Raw genomic sequence first — 19,970 nt, forward strand, 5'->3', positions numbered from 1 at the left:
TGAGAGGAAGAGCGTGTAGAGAGCAGCGCGCGCGTCGCTGGAGCGCGTCGCGGCCGAAACGCGTGGGAACAGCAGGCAGCTGCGCTTCTTCTTGGCGGGCGGCTCGCTGTCGCAGCCACACCCTTCAGCAAGAGCAGATGCCTTGCGCGCAGCAGGCCGCACAGACTCGGGCACAGCACGTCAGCCTCACTAGCAGCACACCCTTGGTCTCGCAGCCCAGCATCACATTGCAGCGGCGACGGCCTCGTCCCACGTCGCGCGCGTCACCGCGGACGTCCAGCGTGCCCAGAAGGCGCCCTCGTCGGCGTGCACAGCCCAGCCCTCGTCGGTGATGCGGCGAGGCCCGGCGTCGTCGAGTGCGAATGCCGCCCGCCACGCCTCGCCATGCGTGCCGCGCAGCAGTGCCCATGCCGTCGCCAGCAGCGCCAGCATCTCCTCGGGCGGCTGCGGCGTCGCCGGCGCCAGCAGTGCGCGCGCCCACAGCGCCCGCACGGCGGCCAGCAGCGCATCGGCCGTGCAGCGCATGCCCTCCCAGCCGCCGAGCGGCGTGTGCGTCGCGGCCGCGCTGCGGGCACTCTTGACGTCGAGCTGCGTGGCGCCCTTGAGGCCGGCGTCGACGAGCGCCTGCCGGGCGTACACGCGGGCATTGTCGCGCAGCGTGAGGCGCTGGGCGTCCGTCAGCGATGCCGGTGCGGCGCCGGCGCTGCGCAGCAGACTGGCGGCGCAGAGCGAGGCGCGCAGACTGCAGCGCGCGCGGCCCGTCGGCGTGCTTGCGTCGCTGGCGCCGAGCGAGCCGGAGCGCTGCAGCGCCGCGACGGCCTCGAGATAGGCCTTGGTCGCCGCAGACGCCAGCTCCCAGGCGCGGGCGCTCGACGTGTGCTGCGCGCGAATGACGGCAAGCTGCACGGCCAGGTCGCCGATGTCACACAGCCTCTGAATGCGCGTCTCGGCGCGCTCCTCGGTGGTGAGGAGCTGGGTGGCGGCGTCGAGCACTTGCGTCTCGAGCGCTCGCAGCGCCGGCTCCTCCGCCTCTGAGGGCCAGCTCTGGGCAGCTGCGGCGGCCAGCTCAGCACGCCGCGACGCCTCGGCTGCCGCACCGGTGCGCTTGGCCTGCGCCAGGTCGCCGAGCGCCACGAGCCACTCGCCCTCGTCGGACAGCTCGGCCGCGTTCTCGCACGTCGCCACGAGCTCGTCGGCGCGGCTCAGGGCGCTGTTGATCACGAGCAGCGCTGCGTCGAGGCTCGGCGTCTGTGCGCTCCCGGTGGCCGTGGCGCGCGAGAGCATCGAGAGGCCGCAGGCGTGCAGCGCCAGGAACGTCTCGAGGGTGCTTGCGGGCGTCACGGGCGACTCGGTCCATGCCTCTTGCTCGGCGCCCTCGTCCTCCTCCATGCTCTCGTCTGCTGCCGTGGCCGGCGGCGCTGCTGCACCGACACCTTCTGCGTCCTCCTCGCGACTTTGCCGCAGCATCTCTGCGCTCTCCCGCAGCCGCTCCACCTGCGCAGCGGCGACGTCCTCGAAGCCGCGCACAGCATCACCCAGCAGCGCCAGCACATGCGCCTCGTCGGGCACGCGCGCCGCCTCCTCGACGAGCTCGGCCAGGCTCTGGCTGGCGACGGCGCCGTTGTAGCGCACGTCGAGCGCAAAGGCGTCGGGCAGCGGCGGCGCGAGGGCGAGGGCGCGGGCGTAGAGCGCCAGCGCGGCCTGCATCTGCTGCAGCGACTGCGGCGGCAGGTAGAACGAGGCGGCGAGCACGTAGAGCACGCGCGCCGCGTTGTAGTGCGCCACGGCCGACGAGGCGTCGAGCGCAGCGGCGCGCGAGTAGAGCGCATACGCCTCCTCGTAGAGGCTGCGAGTGGGTGAGCTGCTGCGAGAGAGCGCGTGGAGCGGGCGTTTCTGCTTACCGCTGCGCCTTGGGCCCGACGGCGAAGCGCTCGGCGCGCTCCTCGGTCTCGATGCCGGCGTCGAGGGCCTCGGCGCGCGTCTGCGGGGCGGCGACGACGCTGGCAGCCGCGTCGCCGCGTGCGCTGCCGCGGCCGCCAGCGGAGCGCGAGAGGCGCGAGCGAGAGGCGGGCATGGAGATGTGGAGGAGAGGAGGCAGGCTGCGGCACGGCGGCGCGCGCCTTCTTCATGCGCAGCGGCGCAACGGGACGGCGGCGCGGCGGTCGCTGCACGCTCGCGCAGCTCTCTTCCCACCACATCCACGCACCCAACCACACACGCATCACACACGCTTCACACAGAGGCACGGTGCGGAGCATCACTTGAAGACATGGCCGAGGTACAGTACAGCAGGAGCAGGAGGCAGGATACAGGGTACAACAGCGTCGGAGCAGCAGGCGGTCCCTTACGCGAGGGTGCGCGTGCGGGCGTCGCGCATCGGGCCCCACACGCTGTGCAGGTCGTCGGCGGCCGACGACGTGGGCGAGCGCGGGAACGTGGAGAAGGGCAGCGCCGCGGCCGGGGGCGCCGCCGTCGACGGCGCCATGGCGGCGGCGAGGTCGTAGCCCGGCGGGCTGGGCCGCGTCTCGGCGCCGCTGCCGCCGCTGCTGCTGCCGAGCGAGAGCGGCGGCGAGAGGCGCAGCGCCGGCAGGCGGTTCAGCGACGGCAGAAAGGCGCCCGACGCCGACGCGTGGTGGCGCGGCTTGGGCGGCGCCAGCTCGGCGGCGGCGGCGCGCTTCAGCAGGTTCGGCGTCGTGTCGCTGCTGCGCGGCGACGGCGGCAGCAGCGACGGCGAGCGGCCGCCCGACATGGACGGCGCCGGCAGCAGCAGCGTCGACGACGGCGGCGAGGTGCGCGGCGAGCCCGACGTCGAGAGGAGCGCCGAGAGCGAGGCCGTGGCAGCGCTGCGGCCGACGGACCACGCCGAGCTCGTCGTCTCCCAGTGGCGCGCGAGCGACGCGCTGCCCGACGACAGCGACGCGACGGTGAGCGGCAGCAGCGCAAAGGGCGAGCGCAGGCCGAGCGTGCCCATGCCGTCGAGGAGGATCTCAACGTTCTGCACGGCCGCGGCGCGCTTGTGGGCGAAGAGCAGGAAGGTCGTGCACTCGGCGGCGGCGTGCATCAGCATCCAGCACCACGCGGCGCTCGCCGACGGGTTGCCGTCGTTGTCCGACGCGGCGAGGGCGCGCGAGCAGGCCGAGAGGTTCGTGGCGTCAAAGTGGGCAGAGCGTGGCAGGCCCGAGGCCCAGCGGTTCAACGAGGCCTCGACGTCGGCGTCGCCCGAGGCGCTGCTGCCGCGGCGCTTGCCGTCGAGCGCACGCGCCAGGAGCGACATGGCGCCGAGCAGGCGCAGGAAGGCCGCCGTCTCGTCGGTGGCGGCCGTGCCGTCGAAGGTCGACTGCGCCTCGGCGAGCTCGCTCGGTGCGAACGCCGGCGGCTGGCCGGCGAGCAGGGCGATGAGGACGTCGAACGAAAGGGCAAGGACGGCGAAGCGCGTCGTGGTGCCCCGACGGGCAGCCGAGGCATCATCACGGCGGCCGCGCGACGGCAGGTGGCCGTGCAGCAGGCCCATGGCGCGCACGAGGCGGGCGCAGAGGCCCATGTAGATGCTGGCGCGTGCCAGGCGGCCCATGCCGAGCTCGTGGGCGGCGAGGAAGCAGGTGGCCATGCACGTGTCGAGGTCGGGTCGCTCGGCGTCGAGCGCGCAGTTGCCGTCCATGTCCTCGTCGTGGAGCAGGCGACGCGCGGCGCGCGCGTACGACTCGCCGTTGGCCCACGGCTGGGCGCTCGACGGGCCGGTGAAGCGCGCACTGAGCGCCGAGATGGCGAGCAGCAGCACGGGCGACACGTCGTCGCTGGAGAGGTCGCGCAGGAAGCTGACCTCGTCGAGTGCGGCGCTGAAGGGCGTGAGCTGGGCGAAGAAGATGCCGAGCAGCTCGCGGCGCGTGTCGGGCGGCGGCAGCGCGGCGTGCGCCACCTTGGCCTCATACGACGAGCGTGCCGACGAGGCGACGGGCGAGCGCGGGGATGCGCCCGGAGCCGGTGCGTCCCACGCTGAGGCCGACGAGAAGGAGCGGCTGTGCTGGTGTGCGTGTGCGTGTGCGGGCTCGGCGGCCTGCGAGTAGGAGCTGGCCATGGCGGGCGGCGACGGCGGCAGCGGCGTGTGGTGCACGGCGAGCGGCGTGCTGCCCGACGCCTGGCGCGTGTCGGAGGCGGCGTCGCGCGGCTGCGTCGGTGCGACGGGCTGGCCGGCGGCGTCGGTGTACATGCACAGGCGGCCGCTGTGGAGGAGGTCAGCCGCAGTGCTTGGCCACCACTGGACACGGCAACGCACCCGAACTCGCAGTTGCCGCACGGCAGGCCGCCGTCGCAGCGGCGCTTGGCCTTGTGGCAGCTGACGCAGGCGCGCTGCAGGCGCTTGCGCTTGCGGCCCGTGGCTGCGTACACGGGCGGCGGCGTGGCGGTCGACGACGAGGCCTGGGCGTGCATCTGCGGGCGCTGCGGCTGCGGCGGCGGTGCCTGGTGGTGGTGGCTGTAGAGCGCCGACGTCGACGCCGCGGGGCGGTGGTGGGCGTCCCAGTGCGGCGCGGGTGCGGCGGGCCAGGCGTGCGTGTGCGGCTGCGGCGCGGACCAGTAGCTGGAGGAGGACGAGGGCAGCATGGTGGAGCAGGGATGGTGGTGGTTGGGAGGAGTGTGTGGGCGCAGCAGCGGCTGAATGAGGCGCGCGCTGCGGTGCGGCCGTCTCTGGCGGGCCCGTCACAGGCAGAGGCGGCGGCGGCTCGGGGGGCGGCGAGGGCGGCACGGCCGGGCGGTATCGCTCGCTGCGGGCGCTTCTGCCGCCCGCCCGCCGCCCGCACGCCATGCACGCAGCGACGCCAGGCGGTCTTGGCGCTGCGCCGGAGCCGCACACTGCCCATGTGCCTGGCGCGCCTCGGTCTTGGCAGTCTCACTTCCGCGTGCACAGTCAGAGTCTGAGTGCTCTCCTGCCCGCCCCTGCGCCCGCCGGCGCCGCGCCCCGTGCTCCGCGCCCACGTCGCGTGCCTGCGCTCCGCCGCCGCAGCCGCCCAGCGGACGCCCTCTCCCGCTCGCACTCGCTGCGCCTGAAAATGACTCCGGCAGCACCGCAACAACTCCAGCTCTCGGCTTTCCTACTCGCTGCGGCGTACGAAGCATCTGCGGCGGCGTGCGCGCGCGGTGCACTCCGCTGCGCGGGGTGCGCACTACTGCAGGCCTGTGCCTCTGTGCCCGCGCGTGCTGGGCGCGCGAGCGCGAGACGACTGGCGCAGTGCATGCAGCGGTGCCAAGGCCTGCCGCCGGTTTCTTGGCAGCTCAGTGCGCTCTCCGGCGGGCGGGAGGCGGCGCGGCCGCCCTGCGAGCGCACGTTGCGGCACGCCCGCCGCACCCGGGCGGCACAGGAGCACAGCGCAGGCGGCGGCCGCGGGCGGCCAAGCCTTTGCACTCAGGTACCCGCATGCTTCCCGTGCCAGCCGCCGGCCCCGCTGCGCCATCTCCGCAGCAGGCACGATAGCCGCCCGCGGCACATGCCCGTGTGCGTGCAGGCGGCATGCGGAAGCGGGCGTGGTGCGGCACCGCAGCACAGCCCTTCCCCGCCGCCCGCACACGCAAGAGCCGCCGAGCGCCGCGGCGGGCGCATGGCACGTCGGCGGCGTGTTCGTGGCTTGCGCCGCCGCGGCACTGCGCGAGCGGAAGCCTTGGCTGCCAGGCTCCGCCGCCGCCGTCGTTCTGCGATGCGCTGCGCTGGCCGACGGCATCGCCGGCGCCGGCCCGCCGCCGCCGCCCAAGCGCGCCGCATCTGATTGCCCGTCGCTAAATGGGGCGGGCGGCACGGAAAGAAGAGCATCCGCAGCCGCAGCGTGGCCTCTCGAGCGGCGTCAGCGCGACAGCTGCTGCAGAGCGACACTGCTGTTTGCCGTGAATGCGGACACATGCTGCGCTCTGCGCGCTGCGCTGCTCGTGCTGAAGCCCGACTGGAGTGCTGCTGCGATGCAGTGAGATCCGTGTGAGCCGTGCGCTGCCGACGCGGCGACGACGAGTGACGGCAATGCCAAGCCGCGCTGCACGCCAAGGCCCACGGTGCCTGGCATCGCCGCCTTGCTGTCGTGCGCCGTGGGCCGCCGCTCCGAGGCATAAGGGGTACCTTCGCGGGCGGCCGCACGTCGTCGCCGTCGTGTGTCTGCGGCCCAGTGCGGTGCAACGCCTCTATCGCACGCGCACGGCGCCGATGGCAGCGATGCATGACGGGGCAGGAGCGCAACGAAGCAGCGAAGGCTCGCTGACGTCGCGCTATGCGGCGCAGGAGGTGTGGGCCCTGCATGCCGCCCAGCCAAGGCCGCGCAGCTGTCCAGCAGCAGCGTCACGCTGCTGATCCGCGGTGCACGATGCAGGCTTGGCATTGCGTGCGGCACCGGCGAGAGCCCTTGTGCGCGATACTTCGAAGAGAGACGGGTGAGGGCGAGAGAGACGGGCGAGGGACCGAGCAGCAGGTCCCCGCCCGCCTGACGCCATCTCACGTGCCGTATGTGCTCGACGGCGTGCGGCAATGACGCTCGAGCTGTCAAAGGCCGCTCGAGATGGGCGATAGAGTCCTTGACGACGGAACGGTGGGCGGAGCGTCGCTCATCAAGGTACGGCTAATGCTTCACGCAGGAGCGCGGCGCTTCGGCTTGGCCTCCGTTGGCGGCGGCTCGTCTTTCGCGGCCTCCGCCTCTCGCTTGCGCTTCTTCTGCTTGAGCTTCTTCTCCTTGTTGCGCTTGCGCTTGCCCGTGAGTGCCGCCTCGGCTACGGCAGGCTCGGCGTCGCTCGCTGCGTCGTCCGCCTCGCCGCGCACAAAGCAGGCGACGAAGAAGCCGTTCGTCGCGCCAACGTGCACCTCGCCCGGCGCCACGTCGACCGAGCCGCCGGGGTCGCAGCGGATCATGCCTTCGGCGTAGGCTGTGCAGCGTCGTCAGCCCGTGGCAGTCAGCGTATGGTGCTGCTGCACGTACCCGTGTTGCCACCGCACTCCTCCGGACGGCCGCGTCCCGGCCATGTCGGTACGACCTCGCTGCGAGGCGCAAGCCGCCAGCCTCCGGCACGAGGCAGCGCCAGCGCCGCAATCGCCACGCGCTCGTTCTCCTCGGCATGGATGGAGCACGTCGAGTAGACCAGCCGACGCAGGTTAGGGACTGCACGGCGTCAGCGAAGCACTCAAGCCGGACATCAGCTGCGCCTCACACTGCAGCGCGTGGTCGATCATGGAGAGCTGGAAGGCGGCAAGGCTGGCCAGACGCGTGGCCTGCGTCTCCTCCGAGGATGTCTCCTCTTCTTGCTCGGCTGATAGAGAGGGTCAGTCGCGAGCGGACAACGACGGCACTCAACTCACCGTCTGCGACCTCCATGCGCCCAACGATGCCGCTGCCGCTGCAACTGGGGTCGAGCAGCATGCCGCGCACGTCCTGCCACTCGTCGTCGAGCGGGTCCGTGGCGAGAAAGTCGGCCAGGCGCGGCGAGACGGCGCCAGCCAGCTTGGCGGCTGCGTCAGGCTTCGGCTTGCCCCGTCCAGGCCCGCTCTTGAGCAGGTGCACCGACGTCGGCGCCAGTGCGCCTGCGCGAGAGAGCTGCGAGACGAGCGTGCGGAAGCGGTTCGGCGCCAGCTCAAAGGCCGACACCTGTCGGAGTGTGAGCGCATCTCCAGGGTACCTGTGCTGGCTGCGCACCTTGGACGACGCATGTGCAGCAGAGCTAGCCAAGAGCGCGGAGAGATGGCCCGTCTTGTTGCCCGGTGCGGCCGTGGCATCGATGACATGCAGCGGCTCGCCGTCGCAGATGAGCGGCGCGGCAGCGTCCTGGTCCAGCAGCACGGATGCAGGAAAGCACGAGGCCAGGTCCTGCAGGATGAACGTGCCGTCCTGATACAGCGGATGCGCAAGCAGCTGCGACGTCGAGCTGCCGGCAAAGGCGAGCACGTCGGGCAGGTGCGGCGTGACGAGGAAGTGCTTGCTGCGGCGGCGGTCAGCACGCGGGTGCAGCACTCGGCGCTGCTACGCACCCCTTTCGCAGCACCTCGTCGTGCGTCTCGCTCCAGCCCTGCTGGGCCAGCAGCTCCACCGCCTGGGCGCGGGCCATCCTGCGGCCATTGACACGCACCCAGCGCGGGCAGCGGGCGGCGAGGGTGCGCTGCCGGCGCTCCTCGGGGTCGCGCAGCTCCTCGAGCGACGCGGCGCCGGCCTTGGCGCGCAGGCGTGCCAGCTCGGACTTGAGGCGCGTGAGGTGTCGCTCGAGCGCCGCTCGTGGCGGCCAGTTGACCGAGGCGGACGGCCGTGTTGACGAGAGCAGAATGTCATGCAGCAGCACGAGGGCGAGCGAGTGCGGCGTGGGCACGGCCGGCGTCGCGGCCCCGTCCTCGCCGTCGGGCTGCCGCTCCTTGCCCTTGGCCGAGGCGTGCGTGCGCGGCGGCGCGATGCGGAAGGCGGCCGCCTCGAGTTGCAGCGTCTTTGCGCTGGCGAGGATGGCGGTGAGCGGCTTGCGGAAGGAGAGCGTGTTGGCGACGAGGGCCGTGAGGCGGCGCGCATCGACGGGGCGGCGTGTGCTCGCTGCGTCTGCCGTAGCCTTGCTGTGCGCCGCAAGCACAGCAGCGCAGACGGCGTGGATCGAGGTTGAGCGCTGAGCGAGGGCGTCGAGCGCCAGCGCGGCGCAGAGGTAGATGTCGGACATGATGGAGAGGGGAGAGGAGAGGGAGAGGAGACTTGCTTGCCTCTCGGCGCGCCAAAAAGGTGCCGCGACTCCCGAGTCCCGCGACGCGCTTCCTCTGCTGTGTCAAGCTTCGCGCCTGCTCCACATCGGCCCTCCTCCGCTCCCTCACCCCCTCGCCCAGCCCAACATGGAGGACACGATGGAACGCGTGGCGGCGCACTGCTCGCAGCAGCTCGGTGCGTGGCATGCGCTGCCGTGCTGTGCATCGCTGACCCTCGCACGTCAGACACGTACCAGCGCTGCCTGCTGGCGAACCGCGAGCGCGCGCCGCAGGAGTGTGCCGCCTACAAGACGGCGCTCTCGGCCTGCGCCGCCGAGGCCGTGCCGCTGCTGTCCGCCGTCAAGGCGCGCTGCGCCGGCGCCGTGCGCGCCTACGACGAGTGCCTCGCGGCCAACCGCGGCGCCGCCGACGACGAGCTGGCGAGCGCGTGCACGCCCGTGCTCAAGCGTCTGTGGGAGTGCACCGAGGCCGTGAAGCGCGAGGAGGCGCAGAAGGAGCAGCGCGCAAAGGCCGGCATCGACAAGTAGCCGTGCACACATGTGGTGAGGCTGCTGCGCGGTGTGTCTGAAGCCGGGGAGGGAGGCAGAGAAGCCGCGAGGTGGGAAAGGCGAGGAGTGGCGCTGGACGAGCTTTGCAGCCCCTCTGCTTCTCACCCGCGCGCGCGCGAGTATCGATGCCTGACGGAGCCGTCATGGCGTTGCCCGTCTGTTCCACGCTGTGGCGGCTCGTTAGCGCGACTCTCGGCGCGATTGGCGCGACCGGAAGGTCGTGCTTGGCCTCTAGGCGCGGAGCAGACGATGAGAGCGTCGCGGTGTGCGTTCTACAGGTGACACCTCGACAAGCACTCTCCGCTGCGCTCGTCGCCCAAGTCTGATGCAAGACTCGTCCTTGCAGGTCGCGCTTCATTGCAGCATGCCTGGAGGCATGTGCTTTCGAAGCAGCTTCATGCATCGCTCGTGCACTGCATGCCGTGCCTGCTTCGCGAGCCGGAAGCAGTGTCCAAGCTTCCTCGACGGCTTCGAGGCTTTTGGGACTGATGGATGCCGCTCGATGGTCGCGAGCTTATCCGGCGTCGTGGACCATGGACGCTGCAGTGCGGCAGAAAGCTGCCCAAGACCTTGCACAGGTTGCACGGGCGGGCCGCGCCGTAATTACATCGCATAGACTATCTGTTCTGCGAGCTGCGCGGAGTGAGGAATGTGCCGTTGAGGTCTGCCGTAACGAGGTGGTGGTATGCAGCATCCGCCGCTCCTGACAAAGCAGGTGTTGGCAGAGCGTTGAAGGTGTGTGAAGAGTGAAGCGCGAACATGCGTGGCGCCGCTTCCGCTACGTGACTGAGCCACGCTCACCGCCGGCACAGCAGGCAGGCCGCCGCGAGAGCCAGCCCATAGCTGCGGCATGTAAGGCAATATTCTTATTGAGCAGCAAAGCGGTGCGATTGTGCGCGTGCTGAGGCTGTGAGGTGACCAGGGGATGTGCTGCGGCAGCGAGCATGCAATGCTGTCAGCGCAGCGCGGTGACAGGCTGCGGCAGCGCGCAGAGCCGCGGCGTAGCGGTAGCGCGCTTTCACAGCGGCAGCAGGCGCAGCCCGCCCGCCACGGCCGGCCCGGCGCGAGAGGCGCGCAGCGGGCCGGGCGGCGCGGGGAAAGGGGCGCGAGGTCAGCACAGCACCAGCAGGCAGCCGCTGGGCGTGGCTCGCGTCCTGCGAGGCGGCGGCGGCGGCCTCGGGCATGGCGCGGCATGATGGCACGCCGCAGGGGCTCGCGAAGGAGCGATCAACAGCGCCGCGCCAACAGCAGCAGCACTCAAGCTGCACCACCTCTCCGCTCCCACCACCACCCTCGGCCGCAAGCATGTCCCTCTTCCGCGCCCTGCCCGTCCTGCGCTCCGCCGCCGCGCCGCGCGCCGTGCCGCGCCTCGCCGCCGCCGCGCGCCGCTACTCGAGCGTCGTCGAGGCGCCCATGACCGGCCCGTGCTTCGGCCTCTCGGAGGACCAGGAGGCGTACCAGGGTGCGTCAAGGGCCAGGCGAGGTGGACGCGTGCTGCCGTGCTGACCCTGTCCCGCCCGCGCAGAGCTGGCACGCCGCTTCACCGCCGACAACATCATCCCCGTCGCGCGCCACCACGACGAGACGATGGAGTACCCGTGGGAGGTCATCAAGAAGGCGCACGCCGCCGGCCTTGTGTGAGTGCAGATGAACACGCCAGATGATGCAGAGCGCGGGCTCCTGCGCCTGCGCTGGTGGCTGGCCCGACGGAGTGCTGCACTGCGATGCCAGGCGCTGTGAGGCTCTGCAAAGCAGGCGCCACACTGCTGCATCGGGATGTATGCTGCCACTCCGGCCCCTTGCCCTTCTGTGCTCTCGCTCATGCCTCTCCGCAGCAACACGCACATTCCCGAGGAGTACGGCGGCCCGGGCCTCGGCCTCGTCGAGGGCGCGCTGATCTCCGAGGAGCTGGCCTTTGGCTGCTCGGGCATCCAGACGGCCATCGAGGCCAACGGCCTGGCCGAGGCGCCGCTGCTCGTCGCCGCGAGCCACGAGACGAAGATGAAGTACCTGGGCCGCATGACGGAGGAGCCGCTCGTGGCGGCGTACTGTGTCGTGAGTGGCAGCGCGAGCTGATGCGCAGCACGGCGGCTGACGGCCGCGCAGACTGAGCCGGGCGCGGGCTCCGACGTGGCGAGCATCACGACGCGCGCCGAGAGGAAGGGCGACAAGTACATTCTCAACGGCACGAAGATGTGGATCACGGTGAGCGCGCGCGTGCCGCCAGCAGTCGCACAGCTGCTCATCCCTCGGCGCAGAACGGCGGGCACGCCAACTGGTACTTTGTGCTGGCCAAGACGGACCCGAGCGCCAAGGGCGCCAAGAGCATGACGGGCTTCGTCGTCGACGGCGACGCGCCGGGCATCATCAAGGGCAAGAAGGAGAAGAACATGGGGCAGCGCTGCTCGGACACGCGCATGATTACGTTTGAGGACGTCGAGGTGCCGCTCGAGAACGTACTCGGCCGCCCGGGCGACGGCTTCAAGACGGCAATGGGCGCCTTTGACATTACGCGCCCGCTCATTGCCGCGGCGGCGACGGGCCTGGCGCAGCGCGCGCTCACCGAGGCGGCCAAGTGGGCGCACGAGCGCAAGACGATGGGCCAGCAGATCATCAAGCACCAGGCGGTGGCGTTCATGCTCGCCGACATGGCCATGGCCGTCGAGGCGTCGCGCAACCTGACGTGGAAGGCGGCGTGGATGAAGGACGCGGGCAAGCGCAACAGCTACCACGCGTCCATTGCCAAGTGCATTGCCTCGCGCTCGGCGGTGCAGAACGCCAACGACGCCGTGCAGATCTTTGGCGGCATGGGCTTCAACTCGGAGAGCCCGGTGGAGAAGCTGTGAGTAGTGTCGAGCGGTGTCGGGCAGCACAGCGCTGACATGGCTCCTTCCCCTTCAGGTACCGTGACGCCAAGAGTGAGTGCCCGTCTGCCACATCGCTGCCGTGCGCGCCGCTGACCCCGACCTGCAGTCTTTGAGCTGTACGAGGGCACGTCGCAGATCCAGCGGCTCATCATCTCGCGCTTCGTCGAGGACATGTACAAGCCGTAGGACGCCTGCCGCCTCGCCCATGCTCCGCTCTAGACTGGACCGTCTCTCGCACACTAAGCTAATGTACAATGCCACTATCGCCGTGCCCCGCCTGCTCTGTCCTGCCCTTCGCCCTCAGCCGTGCCCTGCCTGCTCTGTCCTGCCCTGCGCTCTCAGCGCTGCGCTGCCTGGCCTAGTCGTCGCGCAGCTGGCCATCGACGCGCAGCTGGAGGCGCGCGCCGGCGCCCATGGTCCAGAAGCAGACCTTGTCGGCGATGCGCTGCATGCCGTGCGCGCCGTCGGGGTACGACCAGGCGGCGGCGGGTGCGGCGTGGCCGACGTCGTGGTAGCGCGCCGTGCCCTTGTACGGGCAGAAGGACGTCTTGCCCTGCGCCGGCGCAAAGGCGCTCGCCGGCGTGCCGGGCGCCGGTGTGAGTGGTACTCCGGCGAGCGCGGCGGCGCCGAAGTAGTAGCGGTCCGGGTAGGCCTTGGCGCCGGCCTCGTGCAGCGTCACGACGCTGTGGGCGCGCGTGAGCAGATGCAGTGAGCGTGGTGCGCTGCGACGCACGCCTCGGGCGCCCGTGCGCTGTCGGCGACGAGATGCGGCGGCGCGTCTGAGCCGGGCGGCGGGAGAAGCGTGACGGTGACGCGGTGCGTGGTGCCCTCGGAGAGCGAGACGGAGTGCTGGGCCATGGCGGGCGTGATGAGGTGCGGAGAGGAGAGGAGAGGAGAGGAGAGGATGGGAGAGGTGCGGCGTCTTGCCAGCCGCTGCGCCGCCCCGCCTCCACCTGCTGCGCGCGCAGCAGCGCGCCCGCTGCATGGCCCGATGCGGCCGCATTCGATTCACGCCTGCCTCACCACCACCACCACCCACGCCACCACGCGCCATGTCCGACGCCCCGCCCGACTACTACGCCATCCTCGGCGTCAGCGCCACTGCGTCGGGCGAGGAGATCAAGTCGGCCTACAAGCGCGCCTCGCTCGCCTCGCACCCCGACCGCTTCCCGGCCGCGTCGCCCGCCGAGCGCGCGCGCTACACGGCGCGCTTCCAGAGCGTCGCCGACGCCTACTACGTGCTCAGCGACAAGGCGCGCCGCAGCGAGTACGACGCCGTGCGCGGCACGCGTGCCTGGGGCGGCGCCTTTCCCGGCAGCGCCGACTGGGAGAAGGCCGAGACGGAGCAGAGCAGCAGCGCCCGCTGGTTCGAGGGCTTCTTCCGCGGCGCGCCGGGCGGCAGCAGCGCGCCGGCGAGCGAGGCGGGCACGGGCCAGCCGCAGGGTGCGTGGTGCTGAACACGTCAGTGCTGCATCTGCTGACCCTTTCTCCAGCCGAGCACGTCTTTGGCAACGTCTTTGAGGAGCTGCTGCGTCCCGAGGTGCACCGCGTGGCGCCCGTGTGGAAGGTGCGTGCTGGCGTGTGCAATGGTAAGCACTGCCGTTGACTCTCCTCTTGCCTGCAGTGGGTCGGCTCGGCGTCCGGCGCCGGCCTCGGCTTCATCCTCGGCAACGTGCCCGGCCTCCTCGGCGGCGCGCTGCTCGGCAACCGCCTCGGTGCAGTGAGTACGCCTCACCTCTCTGTTCGCCGTGCAGCGGCTAACCCGTCTGCAGATCCGCGATGCCAAGGGCAGGAGCGTCGGCGAGGTCTTTGTCAACCTCAGCGCCGGCCAGCGCGCCGAGGTGCTCAAGGCGCTCGCCATGAAGGTGCTCGGCAGCATGGGCTAGTGCCGGCGCACCTCGCCGCTGTTCTGCGATCTCTTCTGGCCCAGCGGGCCATCTTCGTCGCGCGTCTCCATCGCTCGGCCCCTCTGCGCAGCGCCGCGACACTCCGTTGCGACGCTCTGCAACTGCGGCGCTCCGAGCGCGCCACCTTCTCGCTCTCGGTGTCACGCGTCTCTCGTGTTCAGCAATATATGGTAATTCGGCATGTACAGCGAGGGCAGAGAAGGCGAAGGGACGGGCAGAGCGGAATCTGGAGCATGGGGAGTGACAGATTTCGGCGACTACGTCTAGTCTCGCACGTAGTTGCTGCGCGCGTGTCAGCAGCGAACCTCACGCCCCTGCGCCGCGCAGACTCACCCTGGGAAGACGCCCTGCACGCCGTTCAGCCGGCCGGTCCACCAGTCCTCCGTCGACGCGGTGCGCTCCACGACCTCTGAGCGGGCGTCAGTGTCCAGCGCTGCATAACGCACCCGGCCGGCACGCACCTATCCGGTCGCCCTGCTGGAAGCTCAGGTCGCCCTCGGCCGTCGCGGCGTAGTCGTACAGCGCTGTGACGTACTCGACCTGCTTGCCGCCCGGCTTCTTCGACGTCGGCGGCGGCGGCGGCGGGGCGCGCTTGCCGCCGACGGGTGACGCGGCACCGGCACTGTATGCGGGCGGTGCGGCGGCGGCAGGAGCGCTGCCGAGTGTGCCCGTGCGCGACGGCGCATTGGCGGACAGTGACGTGCGCGAGGAGAGCGAGGCGGAGCGGTTCGGGTTGGTCGCCAGCACGCGCGCTGCAGGACAATGTCAGCTGGGCCGGCATTGAGCAGCGCGGCGGCGACGCACCGCTGTGCGCAGCCGGCTTGCGGATGCTCAGCGCCTCGAGGCGCTCGCTGGCGTCGTCGAGCGCGTTGACATACGCCTCCTCGATGCTGGGCGTGGCCGTGGCGGAGATGTCGTACTTGCCGTCGGCGAACACCTGCAGCTTGTCGAGCGTGAGGTAGAAGATGTTGAGCCTGCACGGCGTCAGCACGGCCACGGCACAAGCGAAGCCTCCACCACGCACTGCATGTAGTAGAAGCCGTTCCACAGCGGGCCGACGAAGCGCGCGCTCATCTCAAAGAAGCGCGGCATTTCCTCCTTCATGGCGTTGTTGTAGAACTCGTAGTCGGCGGCGGCCGTCTCGAAGTCCTGCTCGGCCTTGAAGAGGCTCTGCTCGTCCTTGAGCGACTTTTCCTTCTTGTCGCGGAGCTTGGTGTATGCGGCCGAGTGCCGGTCGTAGTCGACGAGCTGCGGCGGAGTGTCAGATGGATGCGCGGCAGGGGCATGCGGCGATACCGCTGCGCCCTCGACTGCCCTACAGCGGCGCTTGCCCGCGCTCCTCTCCTGCGCTGCCCCGTTCTGCCCGCCCCCACGCTCTGCGCACTCACCTTGTGGTCGCGCTTCGTCACGTTCTTGCGCAGCGCCTTGGCAATGGCGACGTACTCGCGCGCCGGCGCCAGCACGCGGCTCTCGACGAGCTCGACCTCGGGCGTGAGTGTCTCACGCAGCTCGGCGAGGTGCGCGTCGAACTGCGGCAGGTTCTGTGCCGTCGCGGCGGCGCGTGCGTGCGACGAGGCCGACGTGTCGAGGGCAAACAGCGCGGCGAAGTGCGAGGAGAAGCCGGACGAGGAGAGCAGCATGCCTGCGGCGTGTCAGCAGGCCAGACGATGTGCTGTGCAGAGGTAGGAGATGCACAGCGCGCAAGATAGCGGCAAGCCCACTACGGCAAGATCGCCTCGCTGGCCGGACGCGATGCAGCAGCATGCCGCCACCACGCTCCACCACGCGTCCGCACCCCGCACTCTTACTTACTCTTCACGGCGCCCGTCCACGCCTCGACATCCTTGACGAGGCGCTCGGCGCCCTTTTCGAGCACGGCGAAGCGGTTGGCGAGCTCGACGAACTCGGCGTCGACGGTGGTGTTGGCGCGGCCGACCTTTGCGGTGAGCAGGTGCGGCGTGCGCTTGGCGAACTGGCACGGGGGTCAGCGGCGGCGAGGCAGGTGCAGCGCGGCACAGCGCACCTTGAGCGCGCCCTTCATGGCTGCGGGTGTGGGAGTGTGAGGGAGCGAAGCAGGACGGCGGGCGGGTGGAGGCGAGGCGCGCTCGGCGCTGCACGGACGGAGCGCGGATGCTGCTCCCGCACCCCGCACCAGCGCGCGCGACGAGGCGGTGCTTGGCGGGCGCACGTGCAGGTGGCGGCGCGGTGGATGCGCTCCAGCGACAAGGCCCGCGCGCGGGCGTGCGAATGCGCCAGTCGCACGCGCGCCGTCGCCGCCCAGCGCACGCTGTCGCGACCGCAACCTCGACACCGCATCGCACCTGCCCTCCGCACCCCACCACACCCGCTCCGAGCCGCCCATCATGCGTGCGTGCCGCCGCCGCGCGCCCGTGCCGCCGCCCTGCTGACCACGCGCTCCGCAGCGGCCTCGCCGCAGTTCCCGGTGCTCGACACCGACCCGCACTTCCGCCGCGTCGTCTCGTACATGCGCCCCAGCGATCACCTCGTCTGGGCCGGCGCCGCGGGCGCGTTCCCCGGCGCCATCTACGCCATGGGTGAGTGGCCACGCAGCAGAGGTGTGATGTCCGCAGCGGCAGCACACGCGCCTGCGCGGAGGGCACGCCTGGCAGACAGACAGCGCCTGCAATGAAGATGCAGAAGCGCGACGCCTGCTCGGCGTGCTGCTGGGACTCTCGTCTGCGGCACAGCATGGCGCATGGGCGCAGATCGCTCGGGCAGATGGCGAATGCTGTTGTGCTCTCCGTGCACCCGCGATGTTGCCTGTCTGGCACGCACGGCCCGTGCGCAGGCCGGCATGCGAGCTCAAAGGAGGACGCAGAGCACTGCTGTGCCGACCTGCATTGCCTTCCGGCTCGCCTAGGCGTGCGTTCGGGCCATGCCCGAGCTTTGGTATGGAAGCGCAGTCAAAGTCGCCTCTGCTGCGCTCGTCGCCGCCTCGATGGCATCACCCAGGACTCCGAGCTGACGCGACGCTTCGCAGAGATGTTCGACCCCACGCGCCCGGCGCGCGGCTCGCGCAGCGTCCTGCGCCTCGCCACACTGCTCGGTGTCGGCGGTGGCTTCCTGCTGGCGTACCAGCGCAGCAGCTGTGAGTATCGCCTGCTTGAAAGGCCGGCACAGGAGGGCGGGGAGGGCGTCAGCAAGAGCATCGCGGATAGCCAGAGCGCATGCGCAGTGATGCCGCTAGACTGCTCGCGCGCGGGGAGCGGCATAGGTCCGCGGCGAGCCATCGCGAGCTGCCTGTCAGTCGCCTTGAGCGATACGCAGCACGGACCGGCGTGTCGCGCTGCACTCCAGCAGGCGCCTGCGCAGGGAGGGCACTTGGCGATGCTGCACGCCCAGCGCCTTCACACAGGTCATCGCCCATTCACTAACACGCCCGCACAGTCCGCCTGTGGGGCTTCACTGAGAATGCGCCGGAGGCAGCACGCGCAGAGGAGGAGGGCGCCTCGGCCGCGGGCCTGGACCCGTCCAAGTCCGGCCTGGACCCGTACCTGCGCGGCGTGGCGCACCGGAACTCGGCATGGAGCCAGCTGAAGTTCAGTGAGTGCCGGCAGGAGATGCGGCGAGGCGTGCGGCTTATGCGGCGGCATCCCAGGCGTGCTGCCGTGGTTCAACGTCGTCAACCACGAGCACCACGGCGAGGCGGCGGCGAAGGTTATGGCAGAGGCGAAGCAAGGGGCCGACGACGAGTAGATCACAGGTGCAATGCTCAGTGGATAAGAAACAACGCGCCGACAGAGGCAGAGCGAAGCGCGCGCAGATGGGCACACGGCATTCATTCCGGGTCGCGCAGGACGCATGCACCGCGTTGGCATGCCCGTTGTATGCGTGCCTCGGCCGCTCACACAGAGGACGGGCCCTCTCCGCTGCGCGCCTACTCGCTCTTGCGTACGTCGAGCGCACGCAGGCGCTCTGCGAGCGTCGGGTGCGAGTAGTGGTACGCCGAGTAGAGCGCATCGTGGTGCATGCTCGAGAGGCTGGGCAGCGGTCAGCATCGTGCAGAGCGCTGGAAATAGGCCCCACGTACTTTTGCACGTGCAGCTTGATGAGCGCGCGGCTCAGCAGCGCTGCGTACGGCATCTTGGCCTGGGCCGCGTCGGGCGCGAGACCCTCTGGCACCTTCCAGCCGTCCTTCTTTGCGGCGGCGTCGGCAGCGGGCTCGGCCGGCGGCGCGGCGATCTTCTTGCCGCTGGGCGTCGGCGGCGGGCGCGGCAGGCCTTGCGCGCTGTGCTGGCGTCAGCGGCAGGTGGCAGTGACGACGCGAAGCACGCACAAGGCATCGGCGGCATACTCCATGCGGCGCACGCAGGCGTTGACGAGGAACTTGACTGCGCGGGTGTCAGCGCGGCGAAGCACAGGCACGGCCGCACTCACTGAGCGCGTCGCATGGCGCCAGCATGAGCTGGAAGAGCTCGAGGCCGACGACGACGGGCAAGTGCGCGCCCTGCGCGACGTTGAAGCCAAACGCGCGGAAGAGCGCGTGGTTGTGGATCGCGAGCGTGAAGAGCGAGATGGTGAAGATGATCTGCGCCTGGCTGAGCAGGAGCAGCTTGAGCGGGTCGGAGTGCGCCCAGTGTCTGCGAATGATGAGCGGTTGTCCGTGTGCGGCGGTGCAAAACACTCACCCCAGCTCGTGTGCGAGCACCGCCTCGATCTCGTCGGGCGTCGACTTCTCGAGGAGCGTGTCGAAGATGACGATGTGCTGCGGCATGGAGCTTAGCACATGTCCTGCGCTTTCTCACACTCGTCACCCACCTTGTTGCCGCCTGGCACGACGCCGTAGAAGTACGCATTGCTGTGGCTGCTGCGCGTGCTGCCGTCGATGACGTAGATCTTGCTGAGCGGGAACTTGAGCGCCGACGCGAGCGCGACGATGCGCTCGCGCAGCGCGCCCTCGGGCAGCGGCACGAGTGTGTTGAACAGCGGCTGGATGAGCGTCGGGTAGAGGAGCATGGCGGTGATCTGGAAGGCGAAGAGGAACGCGACGGTGTAGGCTGAGAGGAGTGAGTGCGCATCGCATCGGCAGGGCAGCACATGCCTCACCGACGAAGCTGTCGCCCGCCCAGCGGATCAGCGCAATGAGCGCCGAGATGACGGGCAGCATGATGGCAAAGCCGAGCGTCGTCTCCTTCAACCAGTCGAGCGCAAACGTCTTGCGCGTCATCTTGTTGAAGCCGTGCGCCTCCTCGAGGTGGAAGTTGCGGTAGTAGGCCAGCGGCAGCGTCGGAATGTCGCGCAGCAGCGAGACGATGGGGATGAAGAGCGCCGTCGTGGCGATCTGCGCAGCGTCAGCACGCGACGCTGGTCGGCGGCACACCCGGCTCACCTCGTGGCCGGCCCAGCGCGTGCCCACCCACGCCGTCGCCGCCGTGCTCCACGCCCACGCATACACGTTGCCCCACACGAAGCCCAGCGTCAGCGCCGTGTTGACGGCGGCGACGAGGAGCGCATAGCGCGCCTTGTGCCGGCCGTAGCGCTGGCTCTTGTCGAACGTGGCGGCGTCGACGTGGGCGGCGAGCGCGGCGGGCGGCGCGGTGCGGCTGTAGAGCGGCAGCTGGCGCAGCGCGAGGAGCTGCTCGAGCGCGTACACGGTGCCAATGAGCGCCAGGCAGAGCGGCTTGAACGGCACGGCGGGCGTGTCGAGGCGCTGTGCCGCGGCGAGCAGGTAGGAGGCGGGCGAGATCATCGTGGTGGTGGAAGAAGCGCCTGGTGCGGCAGGACAAGGCATTTTGCGCGCCGCGCGCCGCGTCTGCGTGGCTTGTGCGTCTGTGCCGCTCCCACGCTCCCCAGCCGAGCCCGCCCTGGGCGAGCATGGATCGTGCTACGGCAGCAGTGATACGGCACGAGTCTTGGTGTGACGGCTGACAGCGAGGCCGTGATGCACACAGGATCCATAGTATCGGGACAGCCAGCGCCCAGGCCTCGTGCTGCG

The 19,970-nt window shown here is 70.5% G+C and overlaps 11 protein-coding genes across 11 annotated transcripts; 5 read left to right on the top strand and 6 right to left on the bottom strand.

Annotated features, from left to right (window-relative positions):
- Window positions 1-12: 12 nt before the first annotated feature.
- Window positions 13-2,070, bottom strand: FA09DRAFT_164485 (hypothetical protein). Its single transcript, XM_025739258.1, has 3 exons — window positions 1,902-2,070; window positions 1,730-1,846; window positions 13-1,418 (listed from the first exon to the last, which is right to left on the bottom strand). The coding sequence occupies exons 2-3, from the start codon at window positions 1,827-1,829 to the stop codon at window positions 223-225; spliced, it is 1,296 nt and encodes a 431-aa protein (XP_025595232.1). The 5' UTR covers window positions 1,830-1,846; window positions 1,902-2,070; the 3' UTR covers window positions 13-222.
- Window positions 2,071-2,195: 125 nt separating this feature from the next.
- Window positions 2,196-4,692, bottom strand: FA09DRAFT_363365 (hypothetical protein). The gene is made up of 2 exons (XM_025745581.1): window positions 4,274-4,692; window positions 2,196-4,220 (listed from the first exon to the last, which is right to left on the bottom strand). Exons 1-2 carry the CDS (start codon window positions 4,597-4,599, stop codon window positions 2,345-2,347), a joined length of 2,202 nt encoding a protein of 733 aa, XP_025595233.1. The 5' UTR covers window positions 4,600-4,692; the 3' UTR covers window positions 2,196-2,344.
- A 7-nt stretch (window positions 4,693-4,699) lies between these two features.
- On the top strand, window positions 4,700-5,793 carry FA09DRAFT_164568 (hypothetical protein). Its single transcript, XM_025739259.1, has one exon. It carries the CDS (start codon window positions 4,800-4,802, stop codon window positions 5,754-5,756), a length of 957 nt encoding a protein of 318 aa, XP_025595234.1. The 5' UTR covers window positions 4,700-4,799; the 3' UTR covers window positions 5,757-5,793.
- Window positions 5,794-6,598: 805 nt separating this feature from the next.
- Window positions 6,599-8,652, bottom strand: FA09DRAFT_341674 (S-adenosyl-L-methionine-dependent methyltransferase; the record flags this gene model as incomplete). The annotated part of the gene is made up of 6 exons (XM_025744480.1): window positions 6,599-6,891; window positions 6,945-7,124; window positions 7,174-7,272; window positions 7,322-7,607; window positions 7,656-7,938; window positions 7,988-8,652. 6 exons carry the CDS (start codon window positions 8,650-8,652, stop codon window positions 6,599-6,601), a joined length of 1,806 nt encoding a protein of 601 aa, XP_025595235.1.
- A 147-nt stretch (window positions 8,653-8,799) lies between these two features.
- Window positions 8,800-9,681, top strand: FA09DRAFT_332610 (hypothetical protein). The gene is made up of 3 exons (XM_025743528.1): window positions 8,800-8,867; window positions 8,918-9,505; window positions 9,587-9,681. The coding sequence occupies exons 1-2, from the start codon at window positions 8,819-8,821 to the stop codon at window positions 9,217-9,219; spliced, it is 351 nt and encodes a 116-aa protein (XP_025595236.1). The 5' UTR covers window positions 8,800-8,818; the 3' UTR covers window positions 9,220-9,505; window positions 9,587-9,681.
- Window positions 9,682-10,653: 972 nt separating this feature from the next.
- On the top strand, window positions 10,654-12,293 carry FA09DRAFT_302284 (acyl-CoA dehydrogenase NM domain-like protein; the record flags this gene model as incomplete). Its single annotated transcript, XM_025740398.1, has 7 exons — window positions 10,654-10,702; window positions 10,766-10,877; window positions 11,076-11,295; window positions 11,347-11,445; window positions 11,499-12,082; window positions 12,142-12,158; window positions 12,214-12,293. 7 exons carry the CDS (start codon window positions 10,654-10,656, stop codon window positions 12,291-12,293), a joined length of 1,161 nt encoding a protein of 386 aa, XP_025595237.1.
- Window positions 12,249-12,980, bottom strand: FA09DRAFT_332612 (hypothetical protein). Its single transcript, XM_025743529.1, has 2 exons — window positions 12,841-12,980; window positions 12,249-12,790 (listed from the first exon to the last, which is right to left on the bottom strand). The coding sequence occupies exons 1-2, from the start codon at window positions 12,963-12,965 to the stop codon at window positions 12,466-12,468; spliced, it is 450 nt and encodes a 149-aa protein (XP_025595238.1). The 5' UTR covers window positions 12,966-12,980; the 3' UTR covers window positions 12,249-12,465.
- Window positions 12,981-13,130: 150 nt separating this feature from the next.
- Window positions 13,131-14,168, top strand: FA09DRAFT_332613 (DnaJ-domain-containing protein). The gene is made up of 4 exons (XM_025743530.1): window positions 13,131-13,550; window positions 13,601-13,674; window positions 13,732-13,827; window positions 13,880-14,168. The coding sequence occupies exons 1-4, from the start codon at window positions 13,160-13,162 to the stop codon at window positions 13,991-13,993; spliced, it is 675 nt and encodes a 224-aa protein (XP_025595239.1). The 5' UTR covers window positions 13,131-13,159; the 3' UTR covers window positions 13,994-14,168.
- A 109-nt stretch (window positions 14,169-14,277) lies between these two features.
- Window positions 14,278-16,055, bottom strand: FA09DRAFT_335539 (BAR-domain-containing protein; the record flags this gene model as incomplete). Its single annotated transcript, XM_025743772.1, has 8 exons — window positions 14,278-14,296; window positions 14,348-14,423; window positions 14,476-14,766; window positions 14,819-14,988; window positions 15,039-15,262; window positions 15,403-15,656; window positions 15,827-15,986; window positions 16,038-16,055. 8 exons carry the CDS (start codon window positions 16,053-16,055, stop codon window positions 14,278-14,280), a joined length of 1,212 nt encoding a protein of 403 aa, XP_025595240.1.
- A 322-nt stretch (window positions 16,056-16,377) lies between these two features.
- On the top strand, window positions 16,378-17,760 carry FA09DRAFT_332615 (hypothetical protein; the record flags this gene model as incomplete). The annotated part of the gene is made up of 5 exons (XM_025743531.1): window positions 16,378-16,381; window positions 16,438-16,569; window positions 17,016-17,123; window positions 17,423-17,578; window positions 17,634-17,760. The coding sequence occupies 5 exons, from the start codon at window positions 16,378-16,380 to the stop codon at window positions 17,729-17,731; spliced, it is 498 nt and encodes a 165-aa protein (XP_025595241.1). The 3' UTR covers window positions 17,732-17,760.
- Window positions 17,735-19,726, bottom strand: FA09DRAFT_332617 (putative zinc metallo-protease; the record flags this gene model as incomplete). The annotated part of the gene is made up of 8 exons (XM_025743532.1): window positions 17,735-18,015; window positions 18,066-18,263; window positions 18,312-18,366; window positions 18,413-18,615; window positions 18,664-18,740; window positions 18,794-19,032; window positions 19,082-19,316; window positions 19,365-19,726. Coding segments are annotated over 8 exons (1,472 nt in total), but the record flags the coding sequence as incomplete, so codon positions are not given.
- Between the last annotated feature and the right edge of the window lie 244 nt (window positions 19,727-19,970).

This window comes from Tilletiopsis washingtonensis (genome assembly GCF_003144115.1).
Source record: "Tilletiopsis washingtonensis strain MCA 4186 unplaced genomic scaffold FA09scaffold_26, whole genome shotgun sequence".
Taxonomy (NCBI): Eukaryota; Fungi; Basidiomycota; class Exobasidiomycetes; order Entylomatales; genus Tilletiopsis; species Tilletiopsis washingtonensis.

Coding starts and splice junctions, on each gene's coding strand:
- FA09DRAFT_332613 (XM_025743530.1), top strand. CDS start 13,160: ATGTCCGACGCCCCGCCCGACTACTACGCCATCCTCGGCGTCAGCGCC. Junction 13,551..13,600: donor GGGCACGGGCCAGCCGCAGG/GTGCGTGGTGCT, acceptor CCCTTTCTCCAG/CCGAGCACGTCTTTGGCAAC. Junction 13,828..13,879: donor TCGGCAACCGCCTCGGTGCA/GTGAGTACGCCT, acceptor ACCCGTCTGCAG/ATCCGCGATGCCAAGGGCAG.
- FA09DRAFT_332610 (XM_025743528.1), top strand. CDS start 8,819: ATGGAGGACACGATGGAACGCGTGGCGGCGCACTGCTCGCAGCAGCTC. Junction 8,868..8,917: donor GCACTGCTCGCAGCAGCTCG/GTGCGTGGCATG, acceptor CTCGCACGTCAG/ACACGTACCAGCGCTGCCTG.
- FA09DRAFT_164485 (XM_025739258.1), bottom strand. CDS start 1,829: ATGCGCTCTACTCGCGCGCCGCTGCGCTCGACGCCTCGTCGGCCGTGG. Junction 1,419..1,729: donor CTCGCCGCCTCGTTCTACCT/GCCGCCGCAGTC, acceptor TCGGTGCAGCAG/CGCCGCCGGCCACGGCAGCA.
- FA09DRAFT_363365 (XM_025745581.1), bottom strand. CDS start 4,599: ATGCTGCCCTCGTCCTCCTCCAGCTACTGGTCCGCGCCGCAGCCGCAC. Junction 4,221..4,273: donor TGCGGCAACTGCGAGTTCGG/GTGCGTTGCCGT, acceptor CCTCCTCCACAG/CGGCCGCCTGTGCATGTACA.
- FA09DRAFT_164568 (XM_025739259.1), top strand. CDS start 4,800: ATGCACGCAGCGACGCCAGGCGGTCTTGGCGCTGCGCCGGAGCCGCAC.
- FA09DRAFT_332612 (XM_025743529.1), bottom strand. CDS start 12,965: ATGGCCCAGCACTCCGTCTCGCTCTCCGAGGGCACCACGCACCGCGTC. Junction 12,791..12,840: donor AGCGCACGGGCGCCCGAGGC/GTGCGTCGCAGC, acceptor GCGCGCCCACAG/CGTCGTGACGCTGCACGAGG.